The 17,735-nt window shown below is 53.7% G+C and overlaps 1 protein-coding gene across 2 annotated transcripts in view; it reads left to right on the plus strand.

The window, feature by feature from the left end:
- tmem94 (transmembrane protein 94) overlaps positions 1-17,735 on the plus strand; it is a 151,972-nt gene that overhangs the window by 107,719 nt on the left and 26,518 nt on the right. The window contains exons 25-27 of one of the 2 annotated variants that reach the window (XR_015073042.1): positions 3,048-3,192; positions 10,761-10,842; positions 17,398-17,430. Coding sequence is in view for 1 of the 2 variants with exons in the window: in XM_085963319.1 (XP_085819445.1) it covers positions 3,107-3,192; positions 10,761-10,842; positions 17,398-17,543 (314 nt within the window). In the remaining variant the exon portion in view is untranslated. Of the gene's footprint in view, positions 1-3,047; positions 3,193-10,760; positions 10,843-17,397; positions 17,544-17,735 lie in introns of those variants that run through there. The other variant, XM_085963319.1, reaches the window with a different exon arrangement.

Raw genomic sequence — 17,735 nt, forward strand, 5'->3', positions numbered from 1 at the left:
TCCCCCCGACCCCCGCTCTCTCTCCCCCCGACCCCCGCTCTCTCTCCCCCCGACCCCCGCTCGCTCTCCCCCCGACCCCCGCTCGCTCTCCCCCCGACCCCCGCTCGCTCTCCCCCCGACCCCCGCTCGCTCTCCCCCCGACCCCCGCTCGCTCTCCCCCCGACCCCCGCTCGCTCTCCCCCCGACCCCCGCTCGCTCTCCCCCCGACCCCCGCTCGCTCTCCCCCCGACCCCCGCTCGCTCTCCCCCCGACCCCCGCTCGCTCTCCCCCCGACCCCCGCTCGCTCTCCCCCCGACCCCCGCTCGCTCTCCCCCCGACCCCCGCTCGCTCTCCCCCCGACCCCCGCTCGCTCTCCCCCCGACCCCCGCTCGCTCTCCCCCCGACCCCCGCTCGCTCTCCCCCCGACCCCCGCTCGCTCTCCCCCCGACCCCCGCTCGCTCTCCCCCCGACCCCCGCTCGCTCTCCCCCCGACCCCCGCTCGCTCTCCCCCCGACCCCCGCTCGCTCTCCCCCCGACCCCCGCTCGCTCTCCCCCCGACCCCCGCTCGCTCTCCCCCCGACCCCCGCTCGCTCTCCCCCCGACCCCCGCTCGCTCTCCCCCCGACCCCCGCTCGCTCTCCCCCCGACCCCCGCTCGCTCTCCCCCCGACCCCCGCTCGCTCTCCCCCCGACCCCCGCTCGCTCTCCCCCCGACCCCCGCTCGCTCTCCCCCCGACCCCCGCTCGCTCTCCCCCCGACCCCCGCTCGCTCTCCCCCCGACCCCCGCTCGCTCTCCCCCCGACCCCCGCTCGCTCTCCCCCCGACCCCCGCTCGCTCTCCCCCCGACCCCCGCTCGCTCTCCCCCCGACCCCCGCTCGCTCTCCCCCCGACCCCCGCTCGCTCTCCCCCCGACCCCCGCTCGCTCTCCCCCCGACCCCCGCTCGCTCTCCCCCCGACCCCCGCTCGCTCTCCCCCCGACCCCCGCTCGCTCTCCCCCCGACCCCCGCTCGCTCTCCCCCCGACCCCCGCTCGCTCTCCCCCCGACCCCCGCTCGCTCTCCCCCCGACCCCCGCTCGCTCTCCCCCCGACCCCCGCTCGCTCTCCCCCCGACCCCCGCTCGCTCTCCCCCCGACCCCCGCTCGCTCTCCCCCCCGACCCCCGCTCGCTCTCCCCCCGACCCCCGCTCGCTCTCCCCCCCGACCCCCGCTCGCTCTCCCCCCGACCCCCGCTCGCTCTCCCCCCGACCCCCGCTCGCTCTCCCCCCGACCCCCGCTCGCTCTCCCCCCGACCCCCGCTCGCTCTCCCCCCGACCCCCGCTCGCTCTCCCCCCGACCCCCGCTCGCTCTCCCCCCGACCCCCGCTCGCTCTCCCCCCGACCCCCGCTCGCTCTCCCCCCGACCCCCGCTCGCTCTCCCCCCGACCCCCGCTCGCTCTCCCCCCGACCCCCGCTCGCTCTCCCCCCGACCCCCGCTCGCTCTCCCCCCGACCCCCGCTCGCTCTCCCCCCGACCCCCGCTCGCTCTCCCCCCGACCCCCGCTCGCTCTCCCCCCGACCCCCGCTCGCTCTCCCCCCGACCCCCGCTCGCTCTCCCCCCGACCCCCGCTCGCTCTCCCCCCGACCCCCGCTCGCTCTCCCCCCGACCCCCGCTCGCTCTCCCCCCGACCCCCGCTCGCTCTCCCCCCGACCCCCGCTCGCTCTCCCCCCGACCCCCGCTCGCTCTCCCCCCGACCCCCGCTCGCTCTCCCCCCGACCCCCGCTCGCTCTCCCCCCGACCCCCGCTCGCTCTCCCCCCGACCCCCGCTCGCTCTCCCCCCGACCCCCGCTCGCTCTCCCCCCGACCCCCGCTCGCTCTCCCCCCGACCCCCGCTCGCTCTCCCCCCGACCCCCGCTCGCTCTCCCCCCGACCCCCGCTCGCTCTCCCCCCCGACCCCCGCTCGCTCTCCCCCCGACCCCCGCTCGCTCTCCCCCCGACCCCCGCTCGCTCTCCCCCCGACCCCCGCTCGCCCTCCCCCCGACCCCCGCTCGCCCTCCCGCCCTCCCCCCGACCCCGCTCGCCCTCCCCCCGACCCCCGCTCGCCCTCCCCCCGACCCCCGCTCGCCCTCCCCCCGACCCCCGCTCGCCCTCCCCCCGACCCCCGCTCGCCCTCCCCCCGACCCCCGCTCGCCCTCCCCCCGACCCCCGCTCGCCCTCCCCCCGACCCCCGCTCGCCCTCCCCCCGACCCCCGCTCGCCCTCCCCCCGACCCCCGCTCGCCCGACCCCCGACCCCCGCTCGCCCGACCCCCGACCCCCGCTCGCCCTCCCCCGACCCCCGCTCGCTCGCCCCCCCGAACCCCGCCCGCTCGCCCCCCGAACCCCGCCCGCTCGCCCCCCCGAACCCCGCCCGCTCGCCCCCCCGAACCCCGCCCGCTCGCCCCCCCGACCCCCGCCCGCTCGCCCCCCCCCCCTTCCCGGGCGCTCGCGCTCGGGGGTCCTCCCCCCCCCCCTTCCCGGGCGCTCGCGCTCGGGGGTCCCCCCCCCTTCCCGGGCGCTCGCCCTGGCCCCCCCCCCCCCCCCCCGGGCGCTCGCCCCCTCCTGGGCGCTCGCTCTCGGGGGGCCCCCCCTCCCGGGCGCTCGCCCTGCCCCCCCCCCCCCCCCTTTCCCGGGCGCTCACCCTGCCCCCCCCCTCCTCCCGGGCGCTCGCCCTGGCCCCCCCCCCCTCCTGGGCGCTCACTCTTTTCCTCCAGCAAGAGTCACTCACGAGTGGGAGCCATGGATTTTTTTTCTTGTCCTTAGCTCAGTGTCATTCCCCAGTGCTGCTCCCGCTGAAATTGGCTGACTTCGCACAGAGCAGGCCTTGTGTTTTAAACCTTCCTGGTCTCCATTGCTCAGTGCCACACCATGTTTACCACTGAGCCGTTGAGAAATTTCCTGTTCTGGATGTCCATGATGCTGAGAGTAAAGCTGCTGGCTGTGATTGAAATTGGGGCGTCTATTCGGGAGCGAATGCTTTAGCCACGTGTCTAGTGTTGTCTGCTGGGTTGCATCGCTGGCGTAATTGTACACAGCATTTTGTCGTGTTTACTTACCAGTGCTGTGCTGGAGGACATGATGACCCCTCATTAATACTGGGCTCTCTGTGTTTGAGCAGTTGTTGGCCTGTCTGGTTCAGCTGCCTCCACCACTCGGCACCACCGATGTTCTCTGGCTGTCCTGCTTCTGCTACCCATTACTGAGGTAAGTGTGCTCTGTGCCTGGGATCAGGAAAACAACAGGAAGCTGTAAGTTTGCACTGTAATTACCAGGTTAGAAGTGACTGCTGCTGACGGGAATAAACATAGCAGATTAATGTGATGTGGGATTACAAATTCTGGTGAAAGACTATTTAAAATCTATGTTCTAATCAAATATTATGTGCACATACTAATTATGACTGACTCTGTGGAAATGGTGCATATATTCTTGGCAGCCGGGCTCTCTGCTCAATCTGCCCACATCTAGGAGAGGGTTATAGTCCCCTTATTAAGCAGTTTATTGGATCTCGCTGCAGGCTGTGATTCACTTTATTGATTACACTTTTTAATGTACGGAATGGACTGGGGACTGATTGTATCAATGGATAATTACCTGGAGAAACAGTTGATAGAGCAGTAGGAGAGAAAGAAAGAAATACTTGCATTTATATAGCGCCTTTCACGACCACCAGACGTCTCAAAGCGCTTTATAGTCAATGAAGTACTTTGAAGTGTAGTCACTGTTGTAATGTAGGAAACGCGGCAGCCAATTTGCGCACAGTAAGTTCCCACAAACAGCAATGTGATAATGACCAGATAATCTGTTTTTTGTTATGTTGGTTGAGGGATAAATAGTGGCCAGGACACCGGGGAGAACTCCCCTGCTCTTCTTCGAAGTAGTGTCATGGGATCTTTTACGTCCACCTGAGGGATGTATTCCTTGGACACTGGGGCCAGTCATATGAACCGCAGGGGTCTTTTCCCATCCTTTACTTTCCTGTGTAAGTAGGGTTGAACTGACACAAATTATGTTTAGTGAACAGCTATCTACTACTTTAGCCTATAGAAATTTTTTCAAGCCGTTTTTCATCTTTTTTACCAGTAGAAGTGGTGTATTATTTCCAGCGCTGTTTCCCTGCAGGAGTGTGAGGAGTCAGTGAGGTGTGTGAGCTTCCAGTAGTGTACGGATTTGCGTTTGGACTGCAGTAGTCATCATGCTGAAGAATGGGAATGCAGGGAGCAAGTCATTTTCCTCAACTCTAACCCACTAATTTTATCGGATGCGCCCAAGTCAGATGCAATGGGGGTCTCTCTCCCCCCTCCCCCGACACTGCCCTGCACTGTATCCAAGAAGGTGCCCAATGCCTCGGTGTAAGTTTTCCACTTCTCGTTGGATCTCATTACATCTAACTGAGCTTGCCAGATCTTCAGTGCTGTGGAACCTTATCGACTAGGAGCTGAGAAGAGCCTACCTGAACTCCTTTCAGTTAAGGACTACTGGCAGCCATCGGACAGAGGAGATTGTCACTCCTCTATCAGAACATATAAGATTCTGAGGGGGATTGACAGGGTAAAAACATAGAAACATAGAAACTAGGAGCAGGAGTAGGCCATTTGGCCCTTCGAGCCTGCTCCGCCATTCAACGAGATCATGGCTGATCATCCAAACCCTAGCACCCGGTCCCTACACCGACAACCATCCCACCCAAGCCCTATCCCCGCAACCCCACATATTTAATCCCCCCTAACACTAAGGGCCAATTTTTTATCATGGCCAATCAACCTAACCCGCACATCTTTGGACTGTGGGAGGAAACCGGAGCACCCGGAGAAAACCCACGCAAACACAGGGAGAATGTGCAAACTCCACACAGACAGTCACTCGAGGCTGGATTTGAACCCGGGTCCCTGGCGCTGTGAGGCAACAGTGCTAACCACTATGCTGAGAGGATGTTTCCCCTGGCTGGGGAGTCTAGAATTCGGGTTCACAGTCTCAGGATAAGGGGTCGGCCTTTTAGAACTGTGATGAGGAATTTCTTCACTCAGAGGGTTGTGAATCTTTGGAATTCTCTACCACAAAGGGCTGTGGATGCTGAGTCTGAGAGTATATTCAAGACAGAGATAGATAGATTTTTGGACTCTCGGGGAATCAAGCGATATGGCGATAGAACAGGAAAGTGGAGTTGCGGTTGAAGATCAGCCATGATCTTACTGAATGGCGGAGCAGGCTCAAGGGGCCGTATGGCCGACTCCTGCTCGTAATTCTTATGTTCTGTTCTTTTCTTACCTGAATTGGATTCCAAACCAGTGAGCTGAACCTTGGTGTTTCAGTCTGTTGCATTACCCCATGTACATAAGTTTTAAAACTAATGGACAATGCTTTTGAAGGGCTCAGAAATGGTTAGGTGAGAGCTATTTCCTTAACTGTATCTATTGAAGTGTCAGATTTGCCAAAACTACCTGTTGTCCTTGGTCCTGGATGATCTACACAGGTTCACTTGTACAGTACTCAAGCAGGAGTCCCGTTCACTTATCACCCCTGTGCTCGCTGACTTACATTGGTTCCCGGCTAAGCAACACCTCGATTTTAAAATTCTCACCCTTGTTTTCAAATCCCTTCATTGGCCTCGTCCCTCCCTATCTCTCCAACCTCCTCCAGCCCTAAAACCCTCAGAGATATCTGCGCTCCTCTAATTCTGGCCTCTTGAACATCCCTGATTTTAATCGCTCCACCATTGGTGGCCGTGCCTTCAGCTGCCGAAGCCTTAAGCTCTGGAATTCCCTCCCTAAACCTCTCTACCTCTCTATCCTCCTCCTTTCAGACCCTCCTTAAAACCTACCTCTTTGACCAAGCTTTTGGTCACCTGCCCTAATATCTCCTTATGTGGCTCGGTGTCAAATTTAGTTTTATAACGCTCCTGTGAAGCACCTTGGGACATTCAACTGCGTTAAAGGCGCTATATAAATACAAGTTGTTGTTGAGTGTCTGAGCTTTTTGTCTTTGTGGGCCACATATAAACACGTACAGACAAAACACCAATCACACATTCACGTTACGTAATTAAATTCACTTATTAGCAACTTCCTCCCCCAAGCTGAGTTACAGATAGATTAGGAATTCTTCCACCAGTGAGTGAGCAGTGCCCAGGCAGACCCTTCCAAAGTCCCAGCTGTGAAATTCAAACATAGCAACCCAGTAGACTAAGATATATAAGCTTAAATAGGAACTCTTTTACTGGGGCTTTCTGAGCTAACCGTGGTCCAGGGGATATAATTCAGAGACCCAAGGTAATAGCTGCAACACTCTTTGAAATTGTTTTTCTAATAGGACTAAACTTAACATGGCAGATTTTTGCTGTCGACAGCCATTGGTTTTCTGCCTACCGTGTGCTCTGGGTCTTGCTGCTTTGTCACAGCAATGAAAAGAATAGAATTTGTAGCACAGAAGGAGGTCATTCAGCCCATCATACAGGAAACTCTTTTTTTATCCGGGACCGACGTGGTGCCGGTTCATCAAAAATTCCGGATAACAGAGAGCTATAGTTAAAAGATACGGAGAGCTGAGAGCTCCGTATAAAGCAACAAACCCTGTTGCTTAGCAACAGGTGCAGAACAATGGCCACAAGTTCCAAGCGCCTCTAGCTTAGCAACAGCTGCAGCCACACCCTTGCACAGCAACAGATCGAGGAAGGCAAGTACAATATGAAGTAAAACTTACCTGAACCTACTCCTGAATTTTGCCGGTTAACCGAGATTTTTGTTTATTTAGGTGCCGGTAAATCGAGAGTTTCCTGTACTTGTTCTGGTGTTACTTTTTCAACTGGAGCTATCTACTCTATTCCTATTTCCCTGCCCTTACCCTATATTATTTTACATTTTTACTTTCAAATTATTACACAATTTCCTGTTAAACGATATTATGGTCCCTGCCTCGATAGTCTCGGCAACTCAGTCGTGTTTGCACTTGCCTTGTTTGGATTTTGTGGGCCGGGAGATTTGAAAAGGGGTGTTTTTAGCAATGTGGCCTCATTGGCGGATAAATTCTAAATCAGAACACCAAGCACTCTGATAACACCAGCAACTTGTGATGTAGAAAAATGATCGAGAGCGTTGGTTTGAAACTTTTTACGTGACTCATAAAGGCAAAGGCTTGGTTTAGGGTGTTCTTCCTTTCATTGGTTCTTTTTCCCAGAATGTACTACATTTTTCTACATTGAACTGCATCTGCCATCCATCTGCCCACCTTGCATGAGCTACACTTGTTAAACATTGGACAAATGTGGGCTCTGGCACAGCGGTTATACTGGGCATTGAGTGCCACTAACAACAAAGTGCTAACTGGCACAATTGGTGCTCGGGTGGGAATCGCCATCATTTGATGAATGAGGCTTTTCCCCACTGACGTTGCCTTACAACGATGTTTGATTTGTTTTGAATTGAAACCTGAGCAATGTTGATTCCCTCTGAGGTCGCCAGTGTTCAAGATCATGGTCACCCACCAGAAAGTTGTTTGGCCAACTCTTTCTAATTACTTTGTAAAATCACGTCACACCACACATGGATGTTAACGTGATGCGTAAGACTTGTGGCCCCTCGCTGCTTTCTCCTTCACGGCCTTCCTCTAATGTGCATTGCTCACAAAAAGGCGAAGAATAAAATTCACGGGGCTAGTGGCAGTGATGAACAGTTCTCCATTTATACTGGTCGCTGCAAGCTGTCTCTCAACTAAGGGCATCAGAATATCATCTCCCTACGATCACACCCACCCTCTTTCCCTGCGCCAGCTTTTTTCCCAGTTAGTTGGACAGGACAGCCTGTGCCATGACTGGCGTTCATGGTCTCTCATCCCAACGCTCCCCAGAAAACTCAGCTTCAATCCCAAATTCTGAATATTTTCTGATACAATGCTTTAACCTTTTCTTCTACATGTTTAACCCATAGTGTTCCAAATGTTGACTGCCTTTAAAGTTACCATCATCTACCTTATAACCTCTAAGAAAATATTTTATAAATATCAGACCTGAAGAGTACTGATTAATGTTCAGCATTTCAGTAAATCGTATCCGTAATTCTATTTTGGGTGGGCTGACACTTGGAACTGAAGTTACTGACTGGTAATTTTGTGCGTTTTGTGAAACTAGTACAACTCCAATAAGCCTGGGATCTTCTCAAGGCCAGGGTCTGCAGTGGGACGCCAGATGGCATCCTTCTACTGAGATGAGTTGCTGAACACCCCAAGACTAAATCTGGGTATTGGCCTGCAGAAAGGCTCTGTTCCCATCTCTATGCATTGTGTTGTTAAACCACCTTCTAGCTACAGTTGTGCCCAAAGCATTTTTAGACCTTTTTAAATGTTTCTTTGGCGCTCTTGGCAGAATAGCAACTGAACCCCTGGGGTATTTCCCCCTCCCAATAATCACAGGTTTGATCCTTCAAGTGTAGGGGCATCCACTTTGGACCTAAAGAATGACAGATTAGGGTATTTTCTAAATGGCGAGAAGCTAGGCACTGCAGAGGAGCAGGGGGATTTAGGGGTTCAAGTACAGAAATCACGAATAGTAAGTGGACAGATACAAAAGTTAATTTAACAAGCTAATGGAATGTTGGTCTTTATCTCACAGGGACTGGACTACAAGGGGTGCAAGTGATGCTGCAGTTGTATAGAGCTCTGGTTAGACCACGTCTAGAGTACTGTTCAGTGCTGGGCCCCGCCCCTCAGGAAGGATAGATTGTCCTTGGAGGGGGTGCAGCGCAGATTCACCAGAATGATACCGGAGCTAAAAGGGCTCAATTATGAGGACAGGTTGCATAGACTAGGCTTGTATTCCCTCGAGTATAGAAGATTAAGCGGCGATCTAATTGAAGTACGATAGCAAAATACTGCAGATGCTGGAAATCCAAAATAACAACAGAAAATGCTGGAAAAACTCAGCAGGCCAGGCAACATCCGTGGAGAGAAAATAGAGTCAACGTTTCGGGTGAAATCTGAAACGTTGACTCTATTTTCACCCGAAACGTTGACTCTATTTTCACCCGAAACATTGACTCTATTTTCTCTCCACGGATGTTGCCTGATCTAATTGAAGTGTGTAAGATGATTAAAGGATTGGGTAGATAGAGAGAAACTATTTCCTCTGGTGGGCAGTCCAGACAAGGGAACATAGACTTAAAATTAGAGCCAGGCCATTCAGGGGTGATGTCAGGAAGCACTTCTTCACACAAAGGGTGGTGGGAATTTGGAAAACTCTCTCCCCAAAAGCTGTTGAGGCTGGGGGTCAATTGAAAATTTCAAAACTGAGATTGATAGATTTTTGTTAGTTAAAGGTATTAAGGGTTACGGAACCAAGGCGGATAAATGAAGTTAAGATGCAGATCAGCCATGAAAAACTTGAATGACAGAACAGGCTCGAGGGGGTGAGTCATAGAGTTTTACAGCACAGAAAGAGGCCCTTCGGCCCATCGTGTCTGCGCCGCCCATCCATCCCTGTCCAGTCTAATCCCATTTTCCAGCATTTGGTCCATAGCCTTGTATGCAATGGCATTTCAAGTGCTCATCCAAATGCTTCTTGAATGTTGTGAGGGTTCCTGCCTCTACCACCCTTTCAGGCAGTGAGTTCCACATTCCAACCACCCTCTGGGTGAAGAAGTTCCTCCTCAAATCCCCTCTAAATCTCCTGCCCCTTACCCTGAATCTATGCCCCCTTGTTATTGACCCCCCTACTAAGGGGAAAAGTTCCTCTTTATCTACCCTATCTATGCCCCTCATCATTTTGTACACCTCAATCAGGTCCCCCCTCAGCCTTCTTTGCTCCAAGGAAAACAACCCCAGCCTGTCCAGCCTCTCTTCATAGCTGAGGCGCTCCATCCCAGGTAACATCCTGGTGAATCTTCTCTGCACCCTCTCCAAAGCAATCACATCCTTCCTATAGTGAGGCGACCAGAACTGCACACAGTACTCCAGCTGTGGCCTCACCAGCGTTTTGTACAGCTCCATCATAACCTCCCTGCTCTTATATTCTATGCCTCGGCTAATGAAGGCAAGTATCCCATATGCCTTTTTAACCACCTTATCTACCTGTTCCGCTGCCTTCAGGGATCTATGTACATGTACACCAAGGTCCCTCTGACCCTCTGTACTTCCTAGGGTCCTACCACTCATTGTGTATTCCCTTGCCTTATTTGTCCGTCCAAAATGCATCACCTCGCACTTTTCAGGGTTAAATTCCATTTGCCACTTTTCCGCCCATCTGACCAACCCGTTTATATCGTCCTGTAGCCTGAGGCTTTCCTCCTCGTGAGTGGCCTCCTCCTGTTGCTATGTTTAGAAAGAGAACTCCACAGAACCAGTAAATTGACTAATAGACGATGGGCATTGGAGTTGGCGATCAGTGCTAGTTAGTTCTGTGCTGCATTGCATTGTTCCGTGATAGGAAGTGGCCTGTTTTCCTCGCCCTCCTCTAAATAGGGAGTTTGCCACATTTAGGAAGGAAAAAGAGAGTGGGAGAAAAACATCGAGCAGCGTCTACTTTTTGCAAACGTACCGCTGACCGTTTTGGAGCGGTTTGGGAACATCTATCTTTTGGCACCCTTGATTGGAGAGTGACGTGATGCAGAACGAGCTAGAAATTATTTCAAACTCTAGATGTGCTGTACGCTAAGAAAATGACAGTAGGCTCTCAAGTGCGAGCAGTGGCGTTGAGGAAGTGGAGGTTAAACGTGTTAGAAAGTAAGCAAGCAAAAATGTATTCATCCCAAACTGTGCTTTTATTGTCAGTTTTGTTTTGTCGTCAGTGCTGCTCTGTTGGGGAAGCCGCCAGACAGTTCTGTGATGACGGAGACGACAGGAAAAAATTTTGTATCCATTCCAAAAAAGGTGAGACTCCTTGGAACAGTGCAAGAACTCTGTGTTGCCTGCATTTTACATTGGGAGACTGAGCTACCGATCTTGGAAGCAGTCCCCATTAAAAATAAGGGAACGTTTATGCAGTTTGGCGTATGTTGTATTGGACATAATTATCTGGAACTTAGCTATGTGCGTAAATCTCTGATAATTTGCCTTAACTACAAAATTTTGTGGCCCAGGTCACGGTTTAGAGTGTGTCCACAGCACAAATCTGTCGCAATGTTTTGATTGATTCTTCAGCTAAACACTTTTCCGCTATTCACTCGCTTCAAGGTGTTCCACCGCATCCCTTACCCACCGACACCTTCAACTCAGTGAGCAGTGTCACCGGAATGCTGCTGCTTTATTTTAAAAACACATTTTCCTAAATGTGCCCGAAACATGGTGCTTTTTATTTTCTAAAGTCCACCCGCCCCTGTCAAATCCACTGTTAAGACTGCACTGCCATACCGACGTTGCATCAAAACCAACGGATGTGTGCCGACCTCCCTTGATGGTTAACTTCATAAATGCAAACCCGTCCGCCCCCGCCCCCAGTGTAGAGCTGAGACGAGCAGACCAAGAAGGTGCAAGGTCCAGGTTCAGTCCCTGGTCTGTGCAGGGTTGATTGGTTTCGGTTAGGGCAGTGGTGGAGTGTGGCACAAGGATTCAGCGTCCCTAGTCTTGGGGCAAACTACAACCAGCCCTCCCACTCCTAATCGCTATCCAGTGAACCACTGTTTAACTGTGCTCACGTTTGGATGTTGTGCGGGGACAGGATTGGGCCCAGTTTCTAGTTTTTCTCGCCTGCACATGGTGGGGATCATTGAGGCCCTGGAGACCCTGCAGAGGGGAATAACCAGAATAGTATTTGCCCTTGCAGCTGATGGTTATGAGGATGGGCTTCTCGAATTACTACTTACTTTGGAGAAACGCAAGCTTATAAGGGTGTATGTTTAGTGATTTTTTTTTTAATGATGATGGGATTTGACTAGGTTAAATAAGTTATTTGAGAAACATAGGGATGGTCGGATAAGGGGGCACACACATAACATTAGTAGACAGAGTTAGGTTAAATAGCAGGAAATACTTATTTTCCCAGTCATCGCCCTCTGGAGCAGAATGCCGAAATATGCGTTGGGTATGGATGGATTCACTTAAAGTTCTGTGAAATCAAACTTAACAAGTTCCTGAAAAAGGGACAATTCCAAATTAGAGGGAGTAAGTTGCTAGTTAGCTGGGATTACAGGAAACTGTGTTATCCGGAGGCTAAATGTCCGGCAAGCTCGAGCCACCGGCAAAAATCAGGAGCCGTTTTGTTAGGTTTTTTTACTTCTCGTGGCTTTTCTTTCAACAGTCAGGCTCTGCAAAGTCTCTGTAGCTTAGCAACAGCTTCGGAGAGACGCTTCCAAGGTACGGGCCGACTGTTTAGAAGCTGTTGCTAAGCAACAGTGTTTGTTGTCAGATACGGAGAAGAAAAGCTCCGTATGCTTCAACATTAACGCTGGTGTGTCCAGCAGTTTTGAGGGAACGGCAACAGCTCGGTCCCGTCGGTGCCGGATAGCACAAAGTTTCCTGTATAACGATTTACTGCCTACCAAGAGCCTTGCTTGATTGCCTTAGGGAGCCGGAGAAGGATTACCCAGCACGTATCCCGAATGAGCCGTAGGCCTGTTTCCTGTCCCGGAGCTCGCATCGGTAGTGGGCGAGCCCATGGTGTACACGGTGTGGTAAACCACTGTTAACCTGTACATGCCTGTGTGGTAAACCACTGTTAACCCTGTACAAGTCCAGGCATGTCTCAGCCCCTGGCTCCACCCCTAAGCCCGGGTATAAAGGTGACTCACCACCCTTCCCCCGGGAGCTCTTAGGATGGATTCACTAGCAGAGGCATGCTCTAGTTCTTAGTCAATAAAAGCCTACTTCATTTAAGTCCATCTCGTAGTCTTTGGTATTGTTGATAGCGCATCAATTTTATTGACTAATTTTCAACATGGAGCAAATCTTGAAGCCGGAACGTTTAGACCTGGATCCTCAAGCAGCAGATACAGCCAATAACTTTGAACACTGGCTGAGCTGTTTCGAAGCCTTTCTGGAGGCCTCCAGCACTACTGTCACTACAGATGACGCGAAACGGCTTGTCTTGAACTCACGGGTGAGCCACCGAGTCTACTCGATCATCCGAGACGCCACTACTTACGTGGCCACCATCGCGACGCTAAAGGAACAATACGTGAGGCCTGTTAACGAGGTCTACGCCAGACACCACCTGGCTACCCGAAAACAGAGCCCCGGGGAATCGGGCGCTGAATATTTACTGGCACTGAGAGTCCTCGGCCGGGACTGTAATTGCAAAGCGGTGACGGCCAAGGAATGCACGGAAGACCTGATCCGAGACGCCTACGTAGCCGGCATCAGGTCCAACTATACTCGGCAGAGGCTGCTGGAACAGAGGGGGCTCGACCTGCAGAAGACGGTGGCCCTCGCTAACTCGTTAGACGTGGCCCTCCAAAACATGGACGCCTACCCCCCCTGACCGGATGGCCACGTGGATGCCACGGGAGCAGCCATCTTGGGACCCGGTAAGGCCACAAGCCGCCAGCAGCCCAACTACAGCTGCAATGACCAGAGGCCAGAAATGCTACTTCTGCGGCCAGGCCAAGCACCCCAGACAGCAATGCCCAGCAAAGGACGCGACCTGCTCCAAATGCGGCAAGAAAGGCCACTACGCGAGAGTGTGCAAGGCGAAATCGACCCCCAATTCCAGCAGCGCCGCGTGTGAACCGCACAGGCCGCCATTTTGGACCCCACCAACCACGTGTGAGCCGTGCGGGCCGCCATTTTGGACACCACCAGCCGAGGGGGAGCCGCCATCTTGGACACCATCTCGGGACCAGGCCCTCGGCGCGGGCGAATACTACAGCGACCCACCGACCTCGACGATGGCCTCCATCACCCTGGACCAATCTAGGCCCCATCAACTAGCCAGGTCCATGATGAACGTAAAGGTAAATGGCCATGCCACAAATTGCCTTTTCGACTGTGGAAGCACAGAGAGCTTCATCCACCCCAACACGGTGCGACGCTACTCCCTATCGGTTATGCGCACACGCCACCAGGTCTTTATGGCCTCAAAGTCCCATACGGCGGACGTTGGCGGCTACTGTGTAGCGACTCTGACAGTGAACGGCGTGGAGTACAGAGAGTTTAAATTCCTCGTCCTGCCACAGCTTTGCGCTCCCGTACTGCTAGGATTAGACTTCCAGTGCCATCTGGAGAGCGTCACGATGGCATATGGCGGGCCACTGCCCCCACTTACAGTCTGCAGCCAGCAGAATTTAAACACGGCGCCGCGCAAAGTATGCAGCCTGTCCACCCTGAAGGTCAAACCCCCCCCCGTTGTTCGCTAACCTCGCCAAAGACTGCAAGTCAATTGCTACTAAAAGCAGGCGGTACAGTGCCGGGGATAGGAGCTTTATTAAATCAGAAGTACAAAGACTCCTGAGGGAAGGGATTATCGAGGACAGCACCAGCCCATGGCGAGCCCAAGTGGTGGTAGTAAAGACTGGCGAAAAACAGCGCCTGGTTATTGATTACAGCCAGACGATCAATCGATACACGCAATTAGACGCATACCCACTTCCCCGCATATCTGACATGGTCAACCAGATAGCACAATACCGGGTATTCTCGACGATTGATCTGAAGTCGGCATACCACCAGCTCCCCATCATGCCTGAGGACCGCCAGTACACGGCCTTCGAGGCTGACGGTCGCCTCTACCACTTCCTCCGAGTCCCCTTCGGCGTCACCAACGGGGTCTCGGTCTTCCAAAGGGAGATGGACCAGATGGTTGACCAGAACGCGCTGCAGGCCACCTTCCCCTATCTAGACAACGTCACCATCTGCGGCCATGACCGGCAGGACCACGACGCCAACCTAGAAAAATTCCTCCGTACGGCCCAACGGCTGAATCTGACATACAACAGAGAAAAATGTATGTTCCGCACCGCGCGCCTCGCTATTCTTGGCTGCGTGGTGGAAAACGGAGTCATCGGCCCCGACCCCAACCGAATGCGCCCCCTCCTGGAACTACCCCCCCCCCCCCCCCACTGCCTAAAAGCCCTGAAGAGATGCCTAGGGTTCTTCTCTTACTACGCCCAGTGGGTGCCCAACTATGCGGACAAAGCCCGGCCCCTCATCAAGTCAACCTCCTTCCCCCTGACGGCAGAGGCCCGTGCGGCCTTCACCCTCATAAAAGAGGACATTGCGAAGGCCACAATGAACGCAGTGGATGAGTCCATCCCTTTCCAAGTGGAGAGCGATGCATCCGACTTCGCCCTAGCCGCAACCCTTAACCAGGTGGGGAGACCCGTGGCCTTCTTTTCACGGACCCTCCAGGGCCCCGAAATTCGACACTCCTCAGTCGAGAAGGAGGCCCAGGCGATAGTGAAGGCTGTACGGCACTGGAGACATTACCTGGCCGGTAAACATTTCACCCTGCTCACTGACCAACGGTCAGTAGCATTTATGTTTAACAACAGACAAAGGGGGAAAATCAAAAATGATAAGATATTGCGGTGGAGGATCGAGTTATCCACCTACAACTACGATATCTTATACCGGCCCGGGAAACTTAATGAGCCCCCAGACGCCCTATCCCGTGGGACATGTGCCAACGCACAAGTCGATAGGCTACGGACCCTCCACAATGATCTCTGCCACCCGGGGGTCACCAGGTTCTTCCACTTTATTAAAGCTCGCAACCTGCCTTACTCCATCGAGGAGGTCAGGACCATGACCAGGAACTGCCAGGTCTGCGCCGAATGCAAACCGCATTTTTATAGGCCAGACAGGGCACACCTGATTAAAGCCACCCGCCCCTTCGAACGTCTCAGCGTCGATTTCAAGGGGCCCCTTCCCTCCTCTGACCGCAACACGTACTTCCTCAATATTATTGACGAGTACTCCCGCTTCCCCTTCGCCATCCCCTGCCCGGACATGACCAGCGCCACAGTCATCAGGTGCCTCCACGACCTGTTCGCCATATTTGGCTTCCCCAATTACATCCACAGCGACAGGGGCTCGTCGTTCATGAGCGACGAGCTGCGCCAGTACCTGCTCGAGAAGGGCATAGCCACGAGCAGGACTACCAGCTACAACCCCCGGGGTAACGGACAGGTAGAGAGGGAGAACGCAACGGTGTGGAAGACCGCCATGCTCGCCCTAAAATCCAAGGACCTCCCAATCTTCCGCTGGCAAGATGTCCTCCCCGATGTGCTCCACTCCATACGATCACTGCTCTGTACTGCCACAAACGCCACCCCTCACGAGAAGATGTTCGTCTTCCCCAGGAAATCCACCTCGGGGACATCACTACCGCCATGGCTGACGTCTCCGGGACCCGTCCTGCTCAGGAAACACGTGAGGAGCCATAAGACGGACCCCCTGGTCGAAAAGGTTCACCACCTCCACGCCAACCCACAGTACGCCTACGTGGCGTATCCTGACGGGCGGGAGGACACAGTCTCAATTCGAGACCTCGCACCCTCGGGTACCACCCGAAACACCATCGATCACCATCCACTACCTCCACGCACCACCGGGGTGTCTACCACGAACTGACGACATGCCGGTGCCATCCCTACCCCGAGAGGACGACACGCCAGTGCTCCGTCCCACGCGAGAAGCGGCCGCGGGCAAAGAACCGCCGCAACCGGCACCACGAAGATCATTACGGCAGACAAGACCCCCGGAGAGACTTTCGTATACGAACTTTTGAAACACTTCACCCCGCCGGACTCTTTTTTAAACGAGGGGTGAATGTGGTAAACCACTGTTAACCTGTACATGCCTGTGTGGTAAACCACTGTTAACCCTGTATAAGCCCAGGCATGTCTCAGCCCTTGGCTCCACCCCTAAGCCCGGGTATAAAGGTGACTCACCACCCTTCCCCCGGGAGCTCTTAGGATGGATTCACTAGCAGAGGCATGCTCTAGTTCTTAGTCAATAAAAGCCTACTTCATTTAAGTCCATCTCGTAGTCTTTGGTATTGTTGATAGCGCATCACACGGTTACACCCTTGTTTGGGCATGATGGGCCTGATTGTCTCCTCTTGCCCCTTCCGTATCTTCATATGGCCATGCTTGGTGAATAGACAGAGAAACAAAGAAGCAGGGCAAATTAAAGGTTTTTTAAAATTTAAATGAGAACTAACAAGACACAAAAGGTTATCAAACAGATTGTTACTGGGGAAAGTGATTTGCTGCTGCTCTATTCCACTGACAAACCAGAATTATCATTCCGCCCGAGACTTTATCAATGCATCATTGCAACATTTAAATAATAGGCCACACTACACGGGATAAATGTAAACATGTGTAAGATGTCACACAGTAACAAATCACTTACTCTAATCATAATTCTTCCTTTTTTTTTAGAAGTATTAAACATAAGTGATCCTAATACTGAGACAGCTCCGAATATGTGAATTGCCCTGATCCCTGAGACGATCATAACATTGTCTGTCTGTGTTCCTGTCTGCAGACTCAGCAGCACTTCTTGGTGTGTTTCCTGGTCAAGTTCAGCCTCACGATTTTTGCCTACCTCGTTTGCTTTGGGTTTATGCTGCAGGAATTTTGTAAAAAATCCAATTCCTTGAACATTACCAACTGCTCGTCCATAATGAACAGGTGAGTGAGGGTGAGGGGCAATCTGTTAAAATGGTCCATTCACCACTGACTCTAGGAGTAGCTGTGTACTAAGACGAAAGACTTGCATTGATATAGGGCCTTACACGACCTCAGGACATCCCATAGCGACTTACAGCCAGTTAAGTACTTTTGAAGTGTAATCACTGTTGTAATGTGGGAAACGCAGCAGCC

Source organism: Somniosus microcephalus, chromosome 21, assembly GCF_052327205.1.
Source record: "Somniosus microcephalus isolate GS21.2 chromosome 21, FLI_Smic_1.0, whole genome shotgun sequence".
In the NCBI taxonomy this organism is placed as follows: Eukaryota; Metazoa; Chordata; class Chondrichthyes; order Squaliformes; family Somniosidae; genus Somniosus; species Somniosus microcephalus.